Raw genomic sequence first — 21,004 nt, forward strand, 5'->3', positions numbered from 1 at the left:
AACAGCTAAGTCACACATCTCGAGAGAATACCTTCATCGATTAGCTCGAAGATTTGTCTGTCTTTAGTCTATCCAGTTCCTTTTCTACCAAAACGTTCATATCGTCAAGAGGCTTGTAATACACATGAACTACCTGGGCACCTGCGAACATAGATATCATTGCAGAAGCGGGGAATTTCAGGTAGGTCGGCCAAGTAACTCGGCAGGCATTGTTTCCATTAGTTAAGTACTTTCCCTACTAGCTAGTATTTCTTCGGCAATTTTCCTTGCTTGACGACGTTTGTAAGTGCGATAAAAGTTTACTTCACCAACATGCCAGTTAATCATACTGAATTCCAAACTTGCACCCAGTAAGAAGAATAGGGGTAGGAATCGATAGATTCCAAAGCGTTTCTTTCCAGGCCATGCATCCAGAAATTCCTTAAGTGTTTTGCTATACACCCTCATCAATATCACTACGATCAAAGGCTTCCCGAAAACTGCGTATTAGGATTCACAATGAAGTTCGTGACGTTGATTTGGGCTCGATTCACAATGAAAACTCATATTAAGCACAACTCGACGTTAGCCCCTGACGGGACGTACCCGGGCTCCACCTCCGCCTACAACTTGGATTGCCATCCACGCCAGCTTACGAAGAAATAGTCTCCGAACACCAGAGGAAAAAGAAAGACATCTGGGTTGACTTCTACAGCACAGACGCGATGACGACAAATGACTGGAAGGATGCGAACTACGAGCTGAGGCACCTCGTGACAAGGTTCGCGATCCACGGCTTTCACTTCAAAGTCTGTTGCACGGATCGATTCCATGAGCTATGTGAAGACTGCAGTTGTTCATTGTGTGGCAAGCTATGCGATCGATACCACGTGCAATTTTGTGAGAACCGGCGTATGTCGCTTAAGAAATTCTGCTCGGAAGAGAGTTAATACTGTGCAGACTGAGAATTATTTGTAATTTATAATAATCTACTTTGTACAGTATGTAAGTTTCTCTATGGCCATTGGCTGCAATAAACGTATTATTAGAATATAAGTTAACATCTATATAAGTAGTGAGTATTTTTCTGGAGTTAGAGGCACAATAACATCCTAATTTTCACAATTCTATACGCTGTTCAGGCTAGAACACGCGGCGGTCTAGGTGGATCTTGAGGGTTCTGTTTATATTTTGAGGAGTCATTTGTATAACTTTTATGATTGACATATATAAATCTCATTACAAGATATACTATAAATCCTGTTTAAATACACAAGACGTTTCTGCTCCGCTCTAAAACGGCAAGTTATAACTTATCTGTTTCCTCGATTGCCTCGATTGATTAGTTACGAGTACATAATCCGCATTAACGCATGCTATCTGACAATTCTTTTAGTGGCATAGGGATGATGAATTGTGAAGCTCCTTATGTGAGCCCATAAAAATATTTATAGGATTTACCATTCATCAAGTTTGCGAACACGTTAATGGGATGCGTATTCAAAGTTGCTGTTTTGTTTATAAAGTACCTTTATGTGATGAAGCTTGTGTGAAGGAACTTGATGAAGTGTTTTGATTATTCTCCCATCAACTTCCTTGAATAAGGCAGATTTCAATCTCTTTTACGAAAAGTGAAGAAAGCATGAGATAATGTCAATGTAACAAAGGACAAGCTTCCAATCAGGAGGTAGACAAAGCGACTGTGTGAAGAGCTTTTTAAAGAGAGGGAGGAGAGCAGCCTCATCTTGTGGCGCCTATTTAAGGTCGGACAAGGCTTGTATCGTGTCGCTGATCGTTATGCATTTTAAGCAGCAGTTGGCTGTTAATGAACCTGTAGTGAGATAAGCGGCCGCTTCAACCAAGATTAACGATGACTCCTACTTGGTTAGAGAGGAAGGCTGGGCTTCCTCCTGCTCTTGTCTGCACTCTCTGCACAAACTTTCTTTTGAAGTCAAATGCTGTATGTCTATAGTTTTGGGACCGCTGCTGGGCCAGTGAGTGTTATAAACAAGAAAGTTTAGACATGCGACGGCAGTGTTCAGTATCTCATTGCAACAATGAAATGAAATGGCGTATGGCTTCTAGTGTCCGAGGACATGTTCGGCTCGCCAGGTGCCTCCCTTAGGCCACCTGCGTGTCGTGATGAGAATGAAATGATGATGAAGATGGCACGTACACCCAGCTCCCGTGCCTGCGAAATTAATTATGGTTGAATTCCCGACCCTGCCGGGAATCGAACCCAGGACCGCTGTGACGAACGGCCAGCACGCTAACCACTTAGTCATGGAGCCGGACAACTGTAACAATAATTTTCATGGTTTTTACGCCCCACTAACTCTTTTTAAACATTTTGAGAGCTACCGCGATGCCAGAATTTTGTCTCCCTACAAGAGTTACCTCTCATGCTTTGTAATTCCAGCCAGTCTTCTTTGCTAGAGTATTGTTTTAAATGTTGGCATTGAGTTCCTTGTTTTTTTTTTCTTGGACCGAGTTCAATAATCCACAATGTGTCAATGTGTACTCGTATGTCCCATAACGCAACGACTCAGTTGGTCTCCGTGTCTGCTTCAAGGACAAAAAGTAATGAGTATTGTTCTATTCTTGAATCACTGCTGACTCATGTGGCTTATTATGAGGTGGTTAATGGCTTTACTGAGCTTGTAGAGAGTGATCAGTGATCATGATAAGTATCATGGAGAAAGTGTCGGTGTTCATGGTGATGCAACGATATGAGCAGCCTTTCTTAACTACGGTTAAAATCTTCGGCCCGGCCCGGAATCGAATCTGGGAATACAGGAACCAAACGCCAGCACGCTAACCATTTAGCCATGTAGCAGGACATCGTCTCAAAACGGCATCTGTTAGCATTCTCAATTCCCTTACTTGTCTCTGTTACATCATTGGTGTCCTCCACCAGGCAATCTAGGTAGATAAAAGTCTGGACTCTACCAAATTTGAGATCCATTATTTTAATATGTGACACTGCTGAACTACGGGTTCTGTTATTATGAACCACCATATACTTAATTTTCACTTCGTTCACTCCAAGTCCCATTTCTCCAGTTGAGTGATGAAGATAACTTTGTAAATTATTATTATTGTTATTATTACAATTCTCAAGTCGAAAATATACAAATTTACAGTTAATGTACGGGTCATGTTGAAGGACATAACGCATAACATGTGAGATCTTCATAATACACCTGCCCAGTATTTTGAAATGTCCAAAGCACTCGGAGTGGCTTGTAGGAGATAATCCTCTGTGAGAATGTTGGGTACAGAGAGCATTGGATTGTTCTTGTCAACATTCACATCTTGTATCAAGAAAGGTGCCTCCACGAACACTGCGACTCATTTAGCAGTTACCAAGCAATCGGGCGTTCCCAGGGCAACGATGAAATTGCCGGCTAATCGTTTCACAACAGAAACATCATCTAGGTTCTTTCATCTCAGTAAACACTTTGTAAATAATACTGAACTACACAATCACACGATGAAGTACTTAAGAGGCTGGATGCGTTTAACAGACTTTAAAATACATAGAGGTACGTGGTTGTGGTAATGAATTAGCATTATAATTTGTTTAACTGGAAATACTTAGCCCTCGAGAGGTTAAGATGCCCGTCAATGCTATTACTGGCCATCCAGGTGTCCTGAAAATACTTGAGTGTCCCGTTGTCAGCATGACTACTTCCCCAGCTGTATGGCGTGGCTTTCGTGACTCAGTCCACTATCCCTCATATCAGATAGCTCCACATTTCGACAGAAAGGCTTGGCCATGCAGTTAGGATGTGTAACGGTGAGGTTCCATTCAGTAGATGGTGGATTCGCTCCACCAGAAGCGCTGAAGATGGCTTTGGTGGTTTCATCCTTTAACACCAGGCAAATGCAGCGGCTCTACATTAACTAAGACTACGACCGCTACCTTCCCAAACACCTCCCATTCTTGCTTCGCCAAAAACCTCCGATTTGTTAGTGTGACGTTAAAAAATATGCTAGCAAAAATTAACTACTCCTCATTTTGTTACACGGTGCTAAATGAAATTATTTTAATCCCTAAACGAGTGAGGAACTGGACGCAGGTGTTCCGAGAAACAGCCAAAAGCCTTAGTCCTACGCCATGGACCTGGACTGGAATTTCAAAAAATAAGGTTCCCAGAAGGAAACTATAACTTAATTTTATCGATTGCAAATGTTAAAAACATTTAAGCTCTTTAGGCTTTATCAATGGTGAAATTACCAGCGTTTCGCGCCAGTGTAGGAGTGGGCGCCGTTGAGATACAAATGCGAGCCTCTTATGTAGGACAATGCAGTGACGGTGCACTAGGTAAAGCATATGACAGCATTTGTACAAACGACTGCCTAAAATATGACGAGGTACACGGTTGTGGAAAGAAATTAGCACTTATTTATTTATTTATTTATTTATTTATTTATTTATTTATTTATTTATTTATTTATTTATTTATTTATTTATTTATTTATTTATTTATTTATTTATTTATTTATTTATTTATTTATTTATTTATTTATTTATATATTTATTTATTTATTTATTTATTTATTTATTTATTTATTTATTTATTTATTTATTTATTTATTTATTTATTTATTTATTTATTTATTTATTTATTTATTTATTTATTTATTTATTTATTTATTTATTTATTTGTTGCGCACTACAGGATTTCTAATCCCAATTACAGTGGCAAATGTTTACATGAGGTTGTTTTAATGCTTCGACTTAGTCCAATAACTTAGTATCTCAACCATTCTAATATTATATTTACGTTGAGAAAGAAATATTACTTATCCAATCCGTAAAAGAAACAAGTAGATAATAAACATAATTTCGTATCTAAACTAGTCTAACAACCTTATATCTGAACCATTCTCAATATTTACAATGAGAAAGGAACAGTATTTCACATCTAACCTAATTTAATCATTACAAGAAAGAGTAAAATAAAAATTTAAAAAGTAAAAATCGTAATATCATATTTACAAAGTATTATTTTCTTCTAGTTCTAACACTTATAATTACATTTACGGGATAGGGCTTAACATTTTGTGGTTCAAATCAGCATTACAAATTGGAGAGTTTTCATGGAGATGGGGAATTGTTGTTAAAACAGGTCTAGAAGTGCACAGAAGTCTAAAGAATTATTTTTCTGAACAGCACCGTTGTAGACATTGCATATCCTGTAAAGTGGGGAAATTTTGTGAGCGTTGTTCTAACATTTTTATTATGAAAAGTTACATTTGTCCTTGCATTAAAGCGGGGCACGTGGAAGCTCAAGAGGCATAAAAAGTCAGGGTTATCAGTAACAGAATTTACAGTTTTGTACAGAAATTTCATGTCATCGTTTTGTCTCCTCAGTTCCAAGCTTTCCATTTCAAAATTTAGGAGAAGTTCGTTGTATGCTGTGTATGGACAGGTCTAATTACCGGCTTTTTGAAATGTAAGTATTTTAAATGACTATTTTGGTTTTTTTCGACCTGTGCAATGTATATATATTATTTGCTGGATTCCATACAACAACTGGAAATAATTATCGCTATAAAGGCATTTATAGAAGTGGAGGCACATGCTTCCCCTAGTGCACTGTCACTGTATTGTCCTACATAAGAGGCTTGCAGTGGTGTCCGAAAGGCGCACTAGCCGCCAGCGTCTTGGAAATGTGAAGCAATCCAAGTGATGAGTTCATTGCTACACTGGGGCGAAACGCTGGTAATTTCACGATTGGGAAAAGCCTAAATGTTTTTGGACTGATATTCTTCACACTTCCCAGTAATTACCTAGAATTAATAAGCTCCCCCCTGTGATACAGTTTCCTCCCTGTAAGTCTGTCATTTCCCGACCTAAGATTCTTTTTCTGATGAGCTGAATTAAGAAATGAATTCATATTACCCTTCCGAATATTACAGAGGTTATTTTATGAGATTCTTCAAATTTAATTTTCTTCCTTAGAATTTTCTGTGCCTCTCCCGAAACTAATTTTTCCACTAGCATCAATAATAATGACTACAACTCTCGTAGAAACCTTTATACCGAGCACTTCTTGCTCGTAATCACGCTCTTACATCTTCCAATATTTTTCCATCAAGAGACATATGAGAAAGCAATTTCTCGCCTGATTTGTTCTGTATTCATAAAACCTACACTCGGCAGTCAGCTTTAATGTACCTCCATCCGTCAGTTAGTGCATGTTGATTTGCTCTTTGCATGTCCATCAAGATCACTATTTCACACGAAGGTGACAGAGTGACTCAAATACACACACAATCAGACTCGTATTAATACACACTAAGCAGTCTCGAAATAGATCAACCATTAAGATGAACACATTTCTACATAATACGTCTCCTATTTGCGCCAGCATGTGGTTTCATTGTTCTCTGAGCTGAAGCATTAGAAATGTAAAGCACATGTCATGTATATGAACTACAAGGTGACACAATACTGTATGGACAGACTTTCGATATACATTCCGCACACGGAGAAAAACAAAATATGTTATATACACATGGGTTTAAAACGATTTATTTTCATGTGAGAACTCATTTTCTACAAGTCTACGCATCTGAGGTTAACGGCGGGTCGGTACCTGTTTCAATGCTAACGAATAGCATTTTTTATATTTCATTTAAGAAAGGGTTTCATGTGGTTTGCTGGTACATTCTGGTTCTGTGTGTTTCCCGTGGCTAACGTAGATAGATAGATAGATAGATAGATAGATAGATAGATAGATGCCTTTATTATCTTATCACATCTTGTATTCTTGTTTCGTTTCGGCCAACTAAGGACCACGTCATTTCAACTGTTTCCTTTGAGCTTTAATGTTGGTCCAGTATTCCTTCATTCGTATACGGTTTTGCTCCTTTCGCTCTTTCGTCTATGCCTTTCCAGTTTTCATCTTCGGCTTTGGTAGGAAACTCTGATGTTCTTGGAGTTTTTTTTCTTAAGTGGGACACGCTCCTGGATATCTTCAAATGAGATCCCAATCTCTGCAGATCTGTCTGTACCTCACTGAACCATGCCCCCTTTGCCTTGTTCTCTTGGAGGAAAGTGAAAATGCGGTTGGTTAACCGTGTTGAATTCATTCGGGCCATGCGTCCATAATAAGTAATCCTCCTCTTTCGCATCTTATTGGTTATTTTCTCCACATACGAGTACAACTCCTGGTTGTGCCGTCTCCTAAACTCGCCGTTGTCTTTGACTGGACCTAAGATTTTTCTCAAAATCTTTCTTTCCTTGGCCTCCAATTTCTCCATCATGCCTTTTTTGTTCATGGCGAGACATTCCGCTGCATATAGAGCCTCTAGCCGGATGACAGTGCAATAGTGTTCATAGTGTTCGTTATAGACATTTTTTCAGATGGTAAGCCATTTCCATTTTATTCATGCGTGAAGAAAAGGCTTCATTTTCCGACAAGTTAGGTTCTATCCATTCACCAAGATACTTAAATTTTTCAAATCGCATGACTTTTCCGTGAGTCCCTTCTAGCTCACTTGGCGCCAGTTTGATGTTTGTAATGAAATTCGCTTTCTCAAAGGAGATTTGGAGGCCTGCCTTTGCAGCTTGTGTTTGAAGATGGTTGACCTGCTTCGTGGCTACATCCAAGGAATCAGCGAAAACCGCGAGATCGTCTGCAAATGCTAGACAGTCAATAGGAGGGTTCTTGTTCTTGTGGCCTAGTCTTATCACATCTTGTATTATTATTATTATTATTATTATTATTATTATTATTATTATTATTATTATTATTATTATTATTATTATTATTATTATTATTATACAGTATTCCGCCTAGTGGCAGGTCCGTGTCTTCGTACGGAGAATTTATGATACCAATGTTCCCTGTTTTCAGCTCCTCCCTTCATTCTGCTGTATCTCTTCCCATCTTTCACGTCATCTAGATGTTGAATTCTTCTTCTTCCTGATCCAACATAAATCCTTTGATCTTCCCTTTTTCACTGGGCACAGTACGCGATGGAAACGAGGGACATAATCTACGTCATAAATGATCTGGCTCATCCTTTTTAATACAACAAATAGCGTGTAACTACAGTAAGAAATTAAGAATGGTTGAAACTCTGTGGACCATAAACTCTAGCTAGTCCTGCAGCTTCACAAACGTTAATACGCCGACAGATGTCACTATTTAAAACTGCACAAGAGAGACAGTGAAGTGTTTTTGCTGCCTCATTGACTGGCTAGTCACGGTCTACGAGCAACATCAATAGTGCCGTCACGGTACACTTACGATATCTGTATAAACGTTCGCGCATCTCGTTCCTCACAATGCTATACCCTACTTTTAATATTCTTCCTCATTTTGTTCCAATGCAGGCATATCTGCTTATCTACCACGTCCACGAAGACACACTAAAATTCAGTATAACTGATGACACATATTACAAATACACAAGAAATGAATCTGTAGAATCAAAGGTTAGGAGGACGGTACCTCTTTCGTGAGCTTAAATGTGTGAAATTTCAAAGTTTTTATACCTCAGTAATTACAAATGCTCCTTAATCCGCGAGGGGGCTCGTCGCGGTCTTTTATTCTTTCGAAATAGTTTATCGGTATGAAGCTTCATCCCTTCCTGTACAGTGTTGCCAACTTTGCGGATTTTCCGCTAAATTTGGCGGAATTAGAAGTCTGTCATTTAGGGGACAGCGGATTTTTTGGCGGAATTCTAGATTTATTATAGCGTAATTGAGTGTTTTATCCATTTTACGTTTTTAAAAAATTTGTACTCCAGCCTGTCTCCAAGCCATTCCGTATTTCTTATCAGAAGCTAGCAGTCACATGAGGAAAACATGTTACTTGGATTTGATGTTATGAGATGATGGTATCATACAGTTGTAATGCATGGGGAAAGGGTACTTTTCTCTTAGCTGGCGAATGCCGACAGATAATGAAATTGTGAGAAAGTAGCATTTATATTTATGCTATGAAGGAAGACCGTTTAATGAAATGGCCTCTTTTATGTGTGCCCTTGAGGTAGGGGATTCACCCAGTTTGCACCCGGCCCTAAAACACCTACAAATTTTAGCACGCCGGCTCGCAGGCAGGGGATTAATCCCAGTGAAACTCACAGATCAGGTGAGTGCAGACATTTATTATTATTATTATTATTATTATTATTATTATTATTATTATTATTATTATTATTATTATTATTATTATTATTATTATTATTATTATTGCTAATTTTTATTGCTCATTATTTGAGATCTGATTTCTTGGCGGAATTTTAGCGGATTTATAGTAGTATTTAGCGGATCTTTAAAATGTAAGTTGGCAACACTGTTACTGTACTCTTACATGGACTCGTCAACTACATGTGCTTACTTTCACTGTTCCCTACTTTCCTCACCGCTCAGTCAGTGGAAAGCTTTTCCTCTAAACCTTGTCGTTTCCACCGTGCGCGACTCGTGACGTTGCCTTATTACAGGGTCATTTCCACCGTGTGTGACTGCTAGTGTTCGCCATGCGCAGTCTTTGTTGTCGGTATAGAAGTATTTTGTGAGTTTCATGGATATATGTATCTTCAATAATACCATGTGTTCTGCACTAAAACTGGTTTTTTGTATCATAAACATGCTCTTCTTTAATAATATAGCGTGTTTTGTTGTGTATTTTGTTTCATGGATGTATTTTTACTTAACATTACAATGCGTTTTGCAAGAAAGTCGGTATTTTGTTTCATGAATACATTCTTCATTATTAGTTTCACGGATATACTTTTCTTAAAAAATACGATGTGATTTGTAAGAAAAAATTGCGTTTCGTTCCATGGACATGTTTTTCCATAAAGATGCAATGCGTTTTGCTACGAAAACTTGTATTGTATACTCCCCGGTCAAATCGACAGTGCGCGAACAATCACGTAACTCTTTTGAAGCGACCTCTCCCGGGTTAAATAAAATTTGTTTACACGTAATTTCGTCACCATTTACAAAATAGTTTTGAGATTTTTTAAAATCCTTGTAAACCTTTTATGAAATATTTAGCTTTTTGAGCTAACTGAATTACTATATTCATTCTGGTGGACTATCTTCCTGCCTGGCAATGTAGCACTGACGAAAACATTAACAAACAGGAAAAAATTTGAAACTCAGCAAAGCGACTAATTAATAAATCAGGTAACAAAATTTAAAAAATCTCGGCCAACAATTAAATATTTTTACAGACAAATTGACATTAGATTCTTCCGTTATTTCATAGCCAACGTAATTGAACAGCCCCCTCTTCAACACCTTCAACCATCTTGCCACACTGCACCATTCCTTAGGCAAGAACAACAGCATACCTTACAGGTGGAGTCCAGATTCCTAGACAGAATGCAAACTTATTGAAGCGGGCAACAAGTATAGTCTACCCTACACAACGGTTGTGTTATGAGATTTGCATAAACTTTAGGGGTTGAGCCGAACAGAACCCCTGGAATTTATGTTTTGCTACATAACGGGAGAATGGGCTAGACGACACTTCTACCCTACACAACGGTTGTGTTATGAGTTTTGCTTAAACTTTAGGGGTTGAACCTAATAGAACCCCTAGAATTTAAGTTTTGCTACATAACGGGAGAATGGACTAGACGACACTTCTTAATAACCAAATTAGTGTGCATTCTAACCTGTTACTGGCCAAACATCCGGAGTGTACTTACAGGATTTCACTGTCCGTCTGCCCGGCTTTGGAAAAGCCTTCCTCCTGAAATGAAACAGCTGTCCCTATTTGAGTTTCGCCAGAAACTGAAGATCATGAGAAAGCTGAACTGATTGACTGAAGAATTTTTATTTTATGTTGGAAAAGAGAGAGATGTATGTGTGTGTGAGAGAGAGAAAAAGAGAGAGGATGCTCGAGTGAGATGAATTTAATGAACACAGGCTAGTGTAAGATTGACATACAAGTAAGTAATGTATAAAATACGTAGTTTACCATGAAACTGGAGATTAAAATGTTTAACTGGAGCTAGCCCTTCTTTCTTATTCCAAACAAATTGCATCACATTTATTGAAAACTAATCCAATAATTAATAATATAATATTAATAATAATAACAATAATATTTATATGTTTCATGCACTAAATGATTTAGGTAATTATTTATATCAACAACATACCCTACGTGAGGGCTGGCCAAACGCCGCCAAGCACGAAGTGTGAACTCAGCGCAACCCACTACTTTGTACGTTCCCTTCGCTGTACAAAAGACGTAAGGTGAAGGGGGAACCACCGCGCCTAAGTCACTAACTACTTGGTGGTTAGGCAAGTTCTTAGACTGATCCTGACTCCTCTGGTTCAGTCTGAATTTCTTATCTCAAGATTTCAGTTAACACGCGCATGATAATATGGAAACCTCATCAAGTAGCGAAGAAGAGCAGATACTTCACAATCCTTTAAAACGGACTGGGATTTGCAGTTATTCTTTACTTCTGAAGAGAAAAATTCTAAATGTTTGTTATGCCTTCGGACTATCGCCGGTTACCAAAATTTCAAAATAGAATGGCAAAGTAATTATGTCCACGAGGATGAGAACAGTAACTTTTCCGGAGAAGAAAGTGTAAAAGTACATCTTCCTAATGTGTAATACAAATTTTCGATGGAAACAACGGGCATACATCAGGCGAAGAAAATATTTTCAGCACGCCAAAGGTGAAGAAATACCTTTAAAAATGTTACTTATTCAACTTATTTATTCGATATTACCTTAACAGAAAAGTTAAGAGACGCAAAGAAGTGACAATAAGCGTAGAAAGATTGGTTGCAGCTTTGCTGTATCCACAGCGTATCTGAGTATTGTGGGAAAGACTGAGAATATGAGTGGGGAAATGTGGAGTCAAGATACCAGAGCACGCGAAAGCTCTTCACAAGTCCCAACATACTCGACTGCCCATGCTCCAGAATCTCTTAATGTATTCCATCAGAATTTTCTTCTTCATAATCATTTTCCTTTGTATCTTTATTATTTCTTTTTCAACTTATCCTAGTAATTCTGGGGTTGCTGCTGCCTCTCATTTTATATTTTTTTATTGTCTGGGGATTTAGGACTGCATGCCCTTCTAGACGCCATTTTATTGTACAGGAGAAAATACTAATCCAATATCGACTGAGACTCGAACCTCAGTAAACCGGGTGGAGAATCAGTAACTAAGCCACTACGCTAACTCGTCCGTCTTTTGAGAGGTGTTCCCATGCGGTCACCCTTTCAAGTACTGACCTCTCGCACTGTCGGTTAACGGGCAGGAACCGGGGTATACAGCATAATGTATTCAACTTGTCAGACTTGCATGGGGAACATTCTGGGGACTAAAATTCATTCTCCTGAGAAAATATATTAACATTCAAAAAAGGTTTGAAATTTTGAAATCATTCAATTTCTTCTATATAGAAGCCAGACTTGGACTCTCACAAAGAGACAGATGAAGATGTTACAAGTGCGTCAACGGAAAATGGGGAGACGAATTTTGGGAATTTACCTCACTGATAAATTGCGGGATGAAGAACTACGAAGAAGAAGTGGTAAGGAAGATGCACACATCAAAACGAAGTCTCTTAGATGGACTTAGGGTGGATAGGTGGCCTGGATGCATCAAGATAGGGGCTTGCACCGCAACAATATGGGATCCCACGAGAGGAAAAAGAAACAGAAGCCGTCCGTTAGAGAGATGGCCTCAAGAATTCAGTAATGTGGTCAGAACAGCAAGAGAGAGTGAAGTGGAAAGAATCGTTCTTAATTTAAACATAAGTAGTCAAAACTTTCTCAGGGTTGAGATTATTGGAATAGTAATTAATTTCGTGTCGCTATTTCTAGCCGGGCAAGTCAGACCCTCGGATGAGATTGGGCGGCATCTGCCATGCGTAGGTAACTGCGTGTTATTGTTGTAGAAGGTAGTGTTATGTGTGGTGTGTGAGTTGCAGGGATGTTGGAGACAGCAAAAACACACAGTCCCCGAGCCAAGGGAATTAACCATTTAAGGTTAAATTCTCCGACCGGGCCGGGAATCGAACCCGGGGCCCTCTGTACCAAAGGTCAGCACGCTAACCATTTAGCCATTGAGTCGGACAGTTCTGGAATAAGGACAGAGGATAGTTATTAGTGATTAATTATATGTTAATAGCATGGAATCAACCACAGCAGGAGAAACAAACTGAGAGGGACCCAGTGAGTCCAGCTTACAGTAGCTACAGCTACGAGATGGAAGTAGGCCCTTGCCCTTACCGGCATTTAACGGGATTTGTAACTGTACATTGTAAGCTAATATTAATTTGTTAAAGTCATATTGCATCTGTCTTAGAAAAGAGGGCTTTGTACCCTAATTTTGTACAAATCCTCAAACAGTATTCCTGCTTTCCAAAAATCCATAATTTTAATATCATAGGAAGGTCGCTTTTTTCAGGGGGAATTCCTCAACTCTTCAAACAGTGACTTGTCCTGTCTCCGGCATGTGGGCTCACCGACTCACGCACACTCATGTAAGGTGACTTGACTTACGGCTGCGTGATCAACTACAGTAATGAAACATGGCAACAGCGTCGCCTTCTTACTTACTAGTCTAAATCTACATTGCATGGCACTTAAGTTTAAGCGTCTTGATTACGTCACAAGATGTTTTCAAGGCACCGGCCCCACCCCCTCCCTCAGTGAGAGTGGGGTTTGGGGGTAGTGAGTGATGGATTGCCGGCTGCCGTGCTACACGATACTTGCGGGAGAACTGCGGGGGCTGGGGGCTAAGGCTCAAGACCAAAAGCTCGCGACTGGGCCTTGTTCCAGATATCTATCCCCACAGTTTAGGTAGAAAGAGACGGACCCTTAAGTCATTAGCCGGGACGGACGATGAACACAGCAGCCACATAATTACTCTCAATACTAACAAGAGAAGGTGTAAAGTAGGGTAATACTTGCACAGGATGTCGCGCGATAGAAGTGGTAAATGGGTCACTGGTGCCTGCATGGACTATTTCTCAAGTTACAGGTTATGGGTTCGACAAACAGCACTTATTTATTGTTACATAGTTGTGTAAAGTCTCCTAAATTTATACCTTACATGGACATACAATGTTATGGTTAAGGATAAAATTCTAAAGGTTTTTTTTTTTTCAGTTTGCTTACGTCGCACCGACACAGATAGGTCTTATGGCGATGGGACAGGAAAGGTCTATGAATGAGAAGGAAGCGTCCGTGGCCTTCGTTAGGGTACAGCCGTAGCATTTGCCTGGTGTGAAAATCGGAAACCATGGAAAACCATCCTCAGGGCTGCTGACAGTGTGCTTCGAACCCACTATCCCCCGGATGCGAGCTCAAAGATGCGCGCCCCTAACCGCATGGCCAACTCGCCCGGTCTGAAGGAAACAAAGGCAACATACATTGGGAGAGGAAAATATTGATGTGTGTGGATGACATAGAGATGTGGAGAGTCAACAATACAGAAGTGAAAATGCAACTTGAGGCTTATTTAAATGACAATATTGAAAAATACGGTATGAAAATCACTGTGGAGAAGAGCATAACAGTAGTGATGACAGGAGGCGAAAGAGAAGGAAAACGAATCGTTAATATTAGAAGACAAAACCCTGAGGTTGTTGAATGCTTCAAATATTTGGGAAGTGAAGTAATTCAAGATGCGAGGATGGATAAGGAGATTATCATAAGGTTACACGTGGGGAATACATTCTACCAGTATGTAAGGAACTCGGTGTGGAACAGAGAAGTTCCTAAACATGTACAACATGTGTTGTACCCCTATATTAACGTATGCATCAAAGACTTGTACAATGACATCGAGATATGAGATGAGAGAAAGATTCTGGCCAGTGATATGAAGTCCTTAAGGAGTATGTTAGGGAAGACAAGGAGAGACAGAGTAAGAAATGTTGAAGTCAGAAAAGAAGTAAGGGTAGAAAAACTGAGTGATAGGGTGGGGAAGAATAAATTGAAATCGTCTGGACATGTTATGAGGTTGGAAGAGGGAAGGATACATAAGAAGTGTTGGCGGCTAAAGCAAAGGGAAAGAGGGCAAGAGGGAGGCCCAGAACGAGGTGCATAGACTCTGTCAATAAGAGTATAAAATAGTAAGATTGGAATATAATACAATTACTGCAGAGGAGTGGTTCAAGTAGAGACAATGGAGGAGAAGAACCGTCATGACAGCGGCCTGGCAGGAGCTGGACATAGTGAAATGAAAAAGATGATGAAGATGATGATGGTGATGATGGGCTTGAGTTGTACTTTCTTCGTGGAGAATTGAATATCAAAAACTGTAGTCTGCCTCCGTAATGTAATAATCAATCAATCAATCAATCAATCAATCAATCAATCAATCAATCAATCAATCAATCAATCAATCAATCAATCAATCAATCAATCAATCAATCAATCAATCAATCAATCAATCAATCAATCAATCAATCAATCAATCAATCAATCAATCAATCAATCAATCAATCAATCAATCAATCAATCAATCAATCAATCAATCAATCAATCGATCAATCAATCAATCGATCAATCAATCAATTCAATCAATCAATCAATCAATTAATACTGATCTGCATTTAGGGCAATCGCCCAGGTGGCAGATTCCCTATCTGTTGTTTTCCTAGCCTTTTCCTAAATGATTTCAAAGAAATTGGAAATTTATTGAACATCTCCCTTGGTAAGTTATTCCAAACCCTAACTCCCCTGCCTATAAATGAATATTTGCCCCAGTTTGTCCTCTTGAATTCCAACTTTATCTTCATATTGTGATCTTTTCTACTTTTATAAACGCCATTCAAACGTATTCGTCTACTAATGTCATTCCACGCCATCTCTCCGCTGACAGCTCGGAACATACCACTTAGTCGAGCAGCTCTTCTTTTTTCTCTCAGTTCTTCCCAACCCAAACATTGCAATATTTTTGTAACGCTACTCTTTTGTCGGAAATCACCCAGAACAAATCGAGCTGCTTTTCTTTGGATTTTTTCCAGTTCTTGAATCAGGTAATCCTGGTGAGGGTCCCATACACTGGAACCATACTCTAGTTGGGGTCTTATTAGTGACTTATATGCACTCTCCTTTACATCCGTACTACAACCCCTAAACACCCTCATAACCATGTGCAGAGATCTGTACCCTTTATTTACAATCCCATTTATGTGATTACCCCAATGAAGATCTTTCCTTATATTAACACCTAGATACTTACAATGATCCCCAAAAGGAACTTTCACCCCATCAACGCAGTAATTAAAACTGAGAGGACTTTTCCTATTTGTGAAACTCACAACCTGACTTTTAACCCCGTTTATCAACATACCATTGCCTGCTGTCCATCTCACAACATTTTCGAGGTCACGTTGCAGTTGCTCACAATCTTGTAACTTATTTATCACTCTATAGAGAATAACATCATCCGCATCATCAGCCTTACCTCCGATTCCACTCCTTTACTCATATCATTTATATATATAAGAAAACATAAAGGTCCGATAATACTGCCTTGAGGAATTCCTCTCTGAATTATTACAGGGTCAGATAGAGCTTCACCTACTCTAATTCGCTGAGATCTATTTTCTAGAAATATAGCAACCCATTCAGTCACTCTTTTGTCTAGTCCAATTGCACTCATTTTTGCCAGTAGTCTCCCATTATCCACTCTATCAAATGCTTTAGACAGGTCAATCGCGATACAGTCCATTTGACCTCCAGAATCCAAGATATCTGCTATATCTTGCTGGAATCCTACAAGTTGAGCTTCAGTGGAATAACCTTTCCTAAAACCGAATTGCCTTCTATCGAACCAGTTATTAATTTCACAAACATGTCTAATATAATCAGAAAGAATGCCTTCCCAAAGCTTACATGCAATGCATGTCAAACTGGCCTGTAATTTTCAGCTTTATGTCTATCACCCTTTCCTTTATACACAGGGGCTACTATAGCAACTCTCCATTCATCTGGTATAGCTCCTCCGACCAAATTATCAGCTGTTGTCACTCCCAGGTTTAATTCCCGGTGCTGGCGGAGATTTTAAATTGGCAGCAGTTTTAGTATAGGTATGGTGAAGAGGTACATGTAGTTCGCCTCCCTCACAGGTATGCCTGAAAACAGGTATACAAGGTATACGGCTCATGAGTATATTCTTTCCTGTATAAACGGAGTTAAAAAACCATGTAAGCCTATTTTAATGCACAAACATTGTATTTATCAGAGTTAGCAGACAGTTTTGTAAACAATGAGCTAGGAATTACAATGGTCGTATTTTTTCAATTATGAATGGATATGAATGTAGTACTACCAGATATGTAAACGGAAGACGGGAGAAACACTGGTGAGAAGTGAAATGCCATACCTCGAAGATGCCGCCAACATGTGAGTTAAAAGAAATCTACAAGATGTTCTAAGGACGGATAGGAGTTGTGTTTGAGGTATGAGTGGGCATTCCCAATACAGCCAATCCGTTTCTACCTTTAGCAGCGATGAGGAAGAAGTTAAAAAAGCATCTTGGAGATATGATATAGCCTTTTAGGCTTATGGCGTGTCAAGAAAACCAGGTGACATTCTTTACATAACGCAGAGATCTCTGCTCCGTGTCTTCAGGAGAAAATTCGTCCCTATGCCGTCTGATGACCTTTCTGTTACATCACACGCACATACGGTGTAACAGGGACATCTTAAATGTAGCTTAGATGGTGTTGTCAGCTCCCGCTTGGAGCGCTGTGCCAGCATACAGCGAGCCATCTGGTGACGAATGAGCGTACCACTTACTATGCCCAACGGTAAAGGATTCTTAAATTCCTTTTGAACAGTCGAGATTTTCTTCTGAAGACGCAGAGCAAAGTTCTCTGCGAAACGTAAAAAATTTCACCTTATTTTCTTGACATGGCATAAGCCCAAAAGCCCATAACATGTCTACAAGTACAGGGCCGGGCTGAGTGGCTCAGACGGTTAAGGCGCTGGCCTTCTAACTCCAACTTGGCAGGTTCGATCCTTGCTCAGTCCGGTGGTATTTCACGGTGCTCAAATATGACAGCCTCGTGTCGGTATATTTGCTGGCACGTAAAAGAACTCCTGCGGGACTAAATTCCGGCACCTCGGTGTCTGCGAAGACCGTAAAAGTAGTTAGTGGGACGTAAAACAAATAACATTATTATTACAAGGGAAGACAAGGAGAGACAGAGTGAGAAATGTTGAAGTCCGAAAAGAAATAAGCATAAATGTTAACACCAAAACATCTTGTTTAGGGAATAGTCTTCGGAAGTATCTACCATAGTCAGTGTAGCTACCTTCATATAACCCATGAAGGTTTTCGGAGGAGTAGAAGTTAAAGGTTTCTACTAGTTGTAATCTCAGCACTTGGTGAGTATAGAATGTTAGCTCTACATCATGTTACCGTGGCTAACAGAAATACATCCTGCATTAATGTCTGGTGCAGACTTAAGTAACCCAAGGTATACGTGTATCACTCCACAAATAGAAATCTGCATTCTAATATTTTTCACTTCGTGTGGGGTTCTCCTGAGTCTTTACCATCTCGGCTGGGCAGCCTCTGTACATAGTGCAGACTACATCAATGATTATTATCATCTGCTGTAACCATCCTTTTTCCTCGGCCGCTCTCCACATTCCTTTGCAGTCCCTGTATTTTATCACATTCTTCAGGTTTCCGAGGTGTGATTTCTAAAAATAAGAAAAGTACTGGCAAGTATTTGTCTTCAATCAATCTCATCTAGAACTTGAAAGTGTGATTTCCTTTAATTCTAGCTTGTTTCCGTGATCCTCCTCCATATTTACATCTCCATTTCCCCTAACCGAAATATCTGCTTCTTCCCATCCGTCTAGCTTTCACATCCATAGCATAACCCAGTCGGAATGAAGAATTTTGCCTATTTTGGCTCAGGGCTCATGCGCACGCCAGTCGCGATACTTATCTTTGTTTATTCGGTAATAATAATAATAATAATAATAATAATAATAATAATAATAATAATAATAATAATAATAATAATAATAATAATAGTCATCATCAAAGGGAGAACAAAATGTTGTATCTTACACCGTTGTTGAACCCGAGAGTCTGTATGCAGTAGAAACATTGGACATGGAGGTGGACTTGATGATATCCAGAAGAGAAAAAGGCTCCGCGGTTTCCAGGAGACTGGGGAAACACTAGTGAGGAAAAGGAGGTCCTATACAGAAGAGCAGAGGAAGAAAGTTGGAGAAAGAATGAAAAGTATTGGCAGAGAGTGATGGCAGAGAAGGCTAAAAATACCGCAAAGGTGGTCAAGCGTGGTCCATAGACGGCTGAACCTAAAACTAATAACTTTTATTTATTTAATCGAATGGTGATAATAACTACAAATTTATAAGTCCAGATCCAAGAGTTTCAGCCATTGTACAGCACTTTCTGAAAGATAAAACAGGTCGCTGGGGCTTCCGGAGTAGGCATGAAGAGTGCAGCGCAGGATGACATGGTCCATGGTCTGCTCCTCTTCATTGCATTCACACATTGGAGAAACCATCCAACCCCACTTATGGCGTAAGAAATAAAAGCGTCCATGCCCAGTTCTCAGTCTGTTGAGGCGACACCATAGTTTTCTTGGGAGGTCGAATCCCTTCATATTCAGGGCTGAATTTAGGTCATGAGCTTTTGTTCCAGATGTTTAAATTGACCACTCACCCAGCCAGCTCTTGTTTACATTAAAATTATCCCTCAAGAGTCGGCCAGCGAGTATACTTGCTGGTCCCCTAGATCGAAGTCGTCGTGGCGATGGGTAACAAAATTCCTGGTGAACTGGTAATGAGGGAGATGACTAGATCTTCTTTGCTTCTCTCAGCAGAGCTTCCTTTCTCCTCACGTACGGTAGTGGGATATGACTAGGTACGGGTAACCAGTGGCGAGGTGTTGACTTTACAGTACCAGTTATGCAGCGCATGGCATCATTCAATTTAGTATCCACTTTAAGCACATGTGCACTTTCCAGCCATACTGGGGCACAGTATTCCGCTGCAGAGTAGACAAGACTGATACACGTTAATCGTAAGCAGTCAGCCGAGACTCCCCAGGAACTGCCACAAAGCTTGTGTAGGATGTTATTCCTTGTAACGTTTTTGTGAGAAAGCTTGGTGAAATGTTCTTTGTAGCTCAGAGTTCTGTCCAGTTTTAAACCAACGAGTAAGACAGATAATAATAATAATAATAATAATAATAATAATAATAATAATAATAATAATAATAATAATAATAATAATAATAATAATAATAATAATACATAAATAGTAACCAAAGAATTTTGAAACTGGATCCAATCATTTTAAGAAAACTTGTTGGTAAATACTTCCGCAATTAACTTCTATATCAACATCATAACTTGGACCTTATTTTGAAACAAAAGTTTATGTTCTTCTGTGTTACCCCTTGGAGGAACTTTTGGGGGGGGGGGGAGGTCTGTACCGGGTGGTACACCTCCACGCCGCTAACTCAAACTGTGCACCAGTTGAAACTCCTCTACTGGAGGAAGTCTGAACTTTATCTACTGTGTTAATTCTCAAGTTTCTCAGAAGATGTCCCTACTTGTAAATTTTGAAGTTTCTGAACTGGGTCGTTTTTGATGTATTTTTGTTTTGCCTGTAGTAAGAAGTGTGGACATCCTCTTCCACATGGCACTACTGAAGGACTACAATTATGCACCCTAGTGCGAAGTGAAAGAACTGTGTTTTTGGAGAAATTTTGAATTCATAAGTTTGTTCTTTGTTAAATTTCTTTCAGTTATTGTTTAAGTTGGTAATATTAACCCTTTCTTTCCGCCAGTTTTGAATTCGACCAATAAGGAATTTCTGTAATTAATTTTCCACCAATAATGTGTTTCTTCTTCATCTAGTGTAGGGGTTTTCGTTGTTAGCCAATAAAATGATTGTGGGCGGGTGTTCTCATTCCTGAAACGCCTCGAACTTCCCACGAGGGTATATAAACTACTGATTTTCGGGTCTCCGGGCCACTTCAGTAACATATATCAGTGTGTAAAGTA

General features: G+C 39.4%; 1 protein-coding gene across 1 annotated transcript; it reads right to left on the bottom strand.

The window, feature by feature from the left end:
- Positions 1 to 216: 216 nt before the first annotated feature.
- Positions 217 to 497, bottom strand: sloth1 (sloth 1). Its single transcript, XM_068229235.1, has one exon. It carries the CDS (start codon positions 445 to 447, stop codon positions 223 to 225), a length of 225 nt encoding a protein of 74 aa, XP_068085336.1. The 5' UTR covers positions 448 to 497; the 3' UTR covers positions 217 to 222.
- Positions 498 to 21,004: the final 20,507 nt, after the last annotated feature.

This window comes from Anabrus simplex, chromosome 9, assembly GCF_040414725.1.
Source record: "Anabrus simplex isolate iqAnaSimp1 chromosome 9, ASM4041472v1, whole genome shotgun sequence".
NCBI lineage: Eukaryota > Metazoa > Arthropoda > Insecta > Orthoptera > Tettigoniidae > Anabrus > Anabrus simplex.

Bases quoted from the DNA above. Each gene is read 5' to 3' on its own strand.
- sloth1 (XM_068229235.1), bottom strand. From the start codon at position 447: ATGAGGGTGTATAGCAAAACACTTAAGGAATTTCTGGATGCATGGCCT.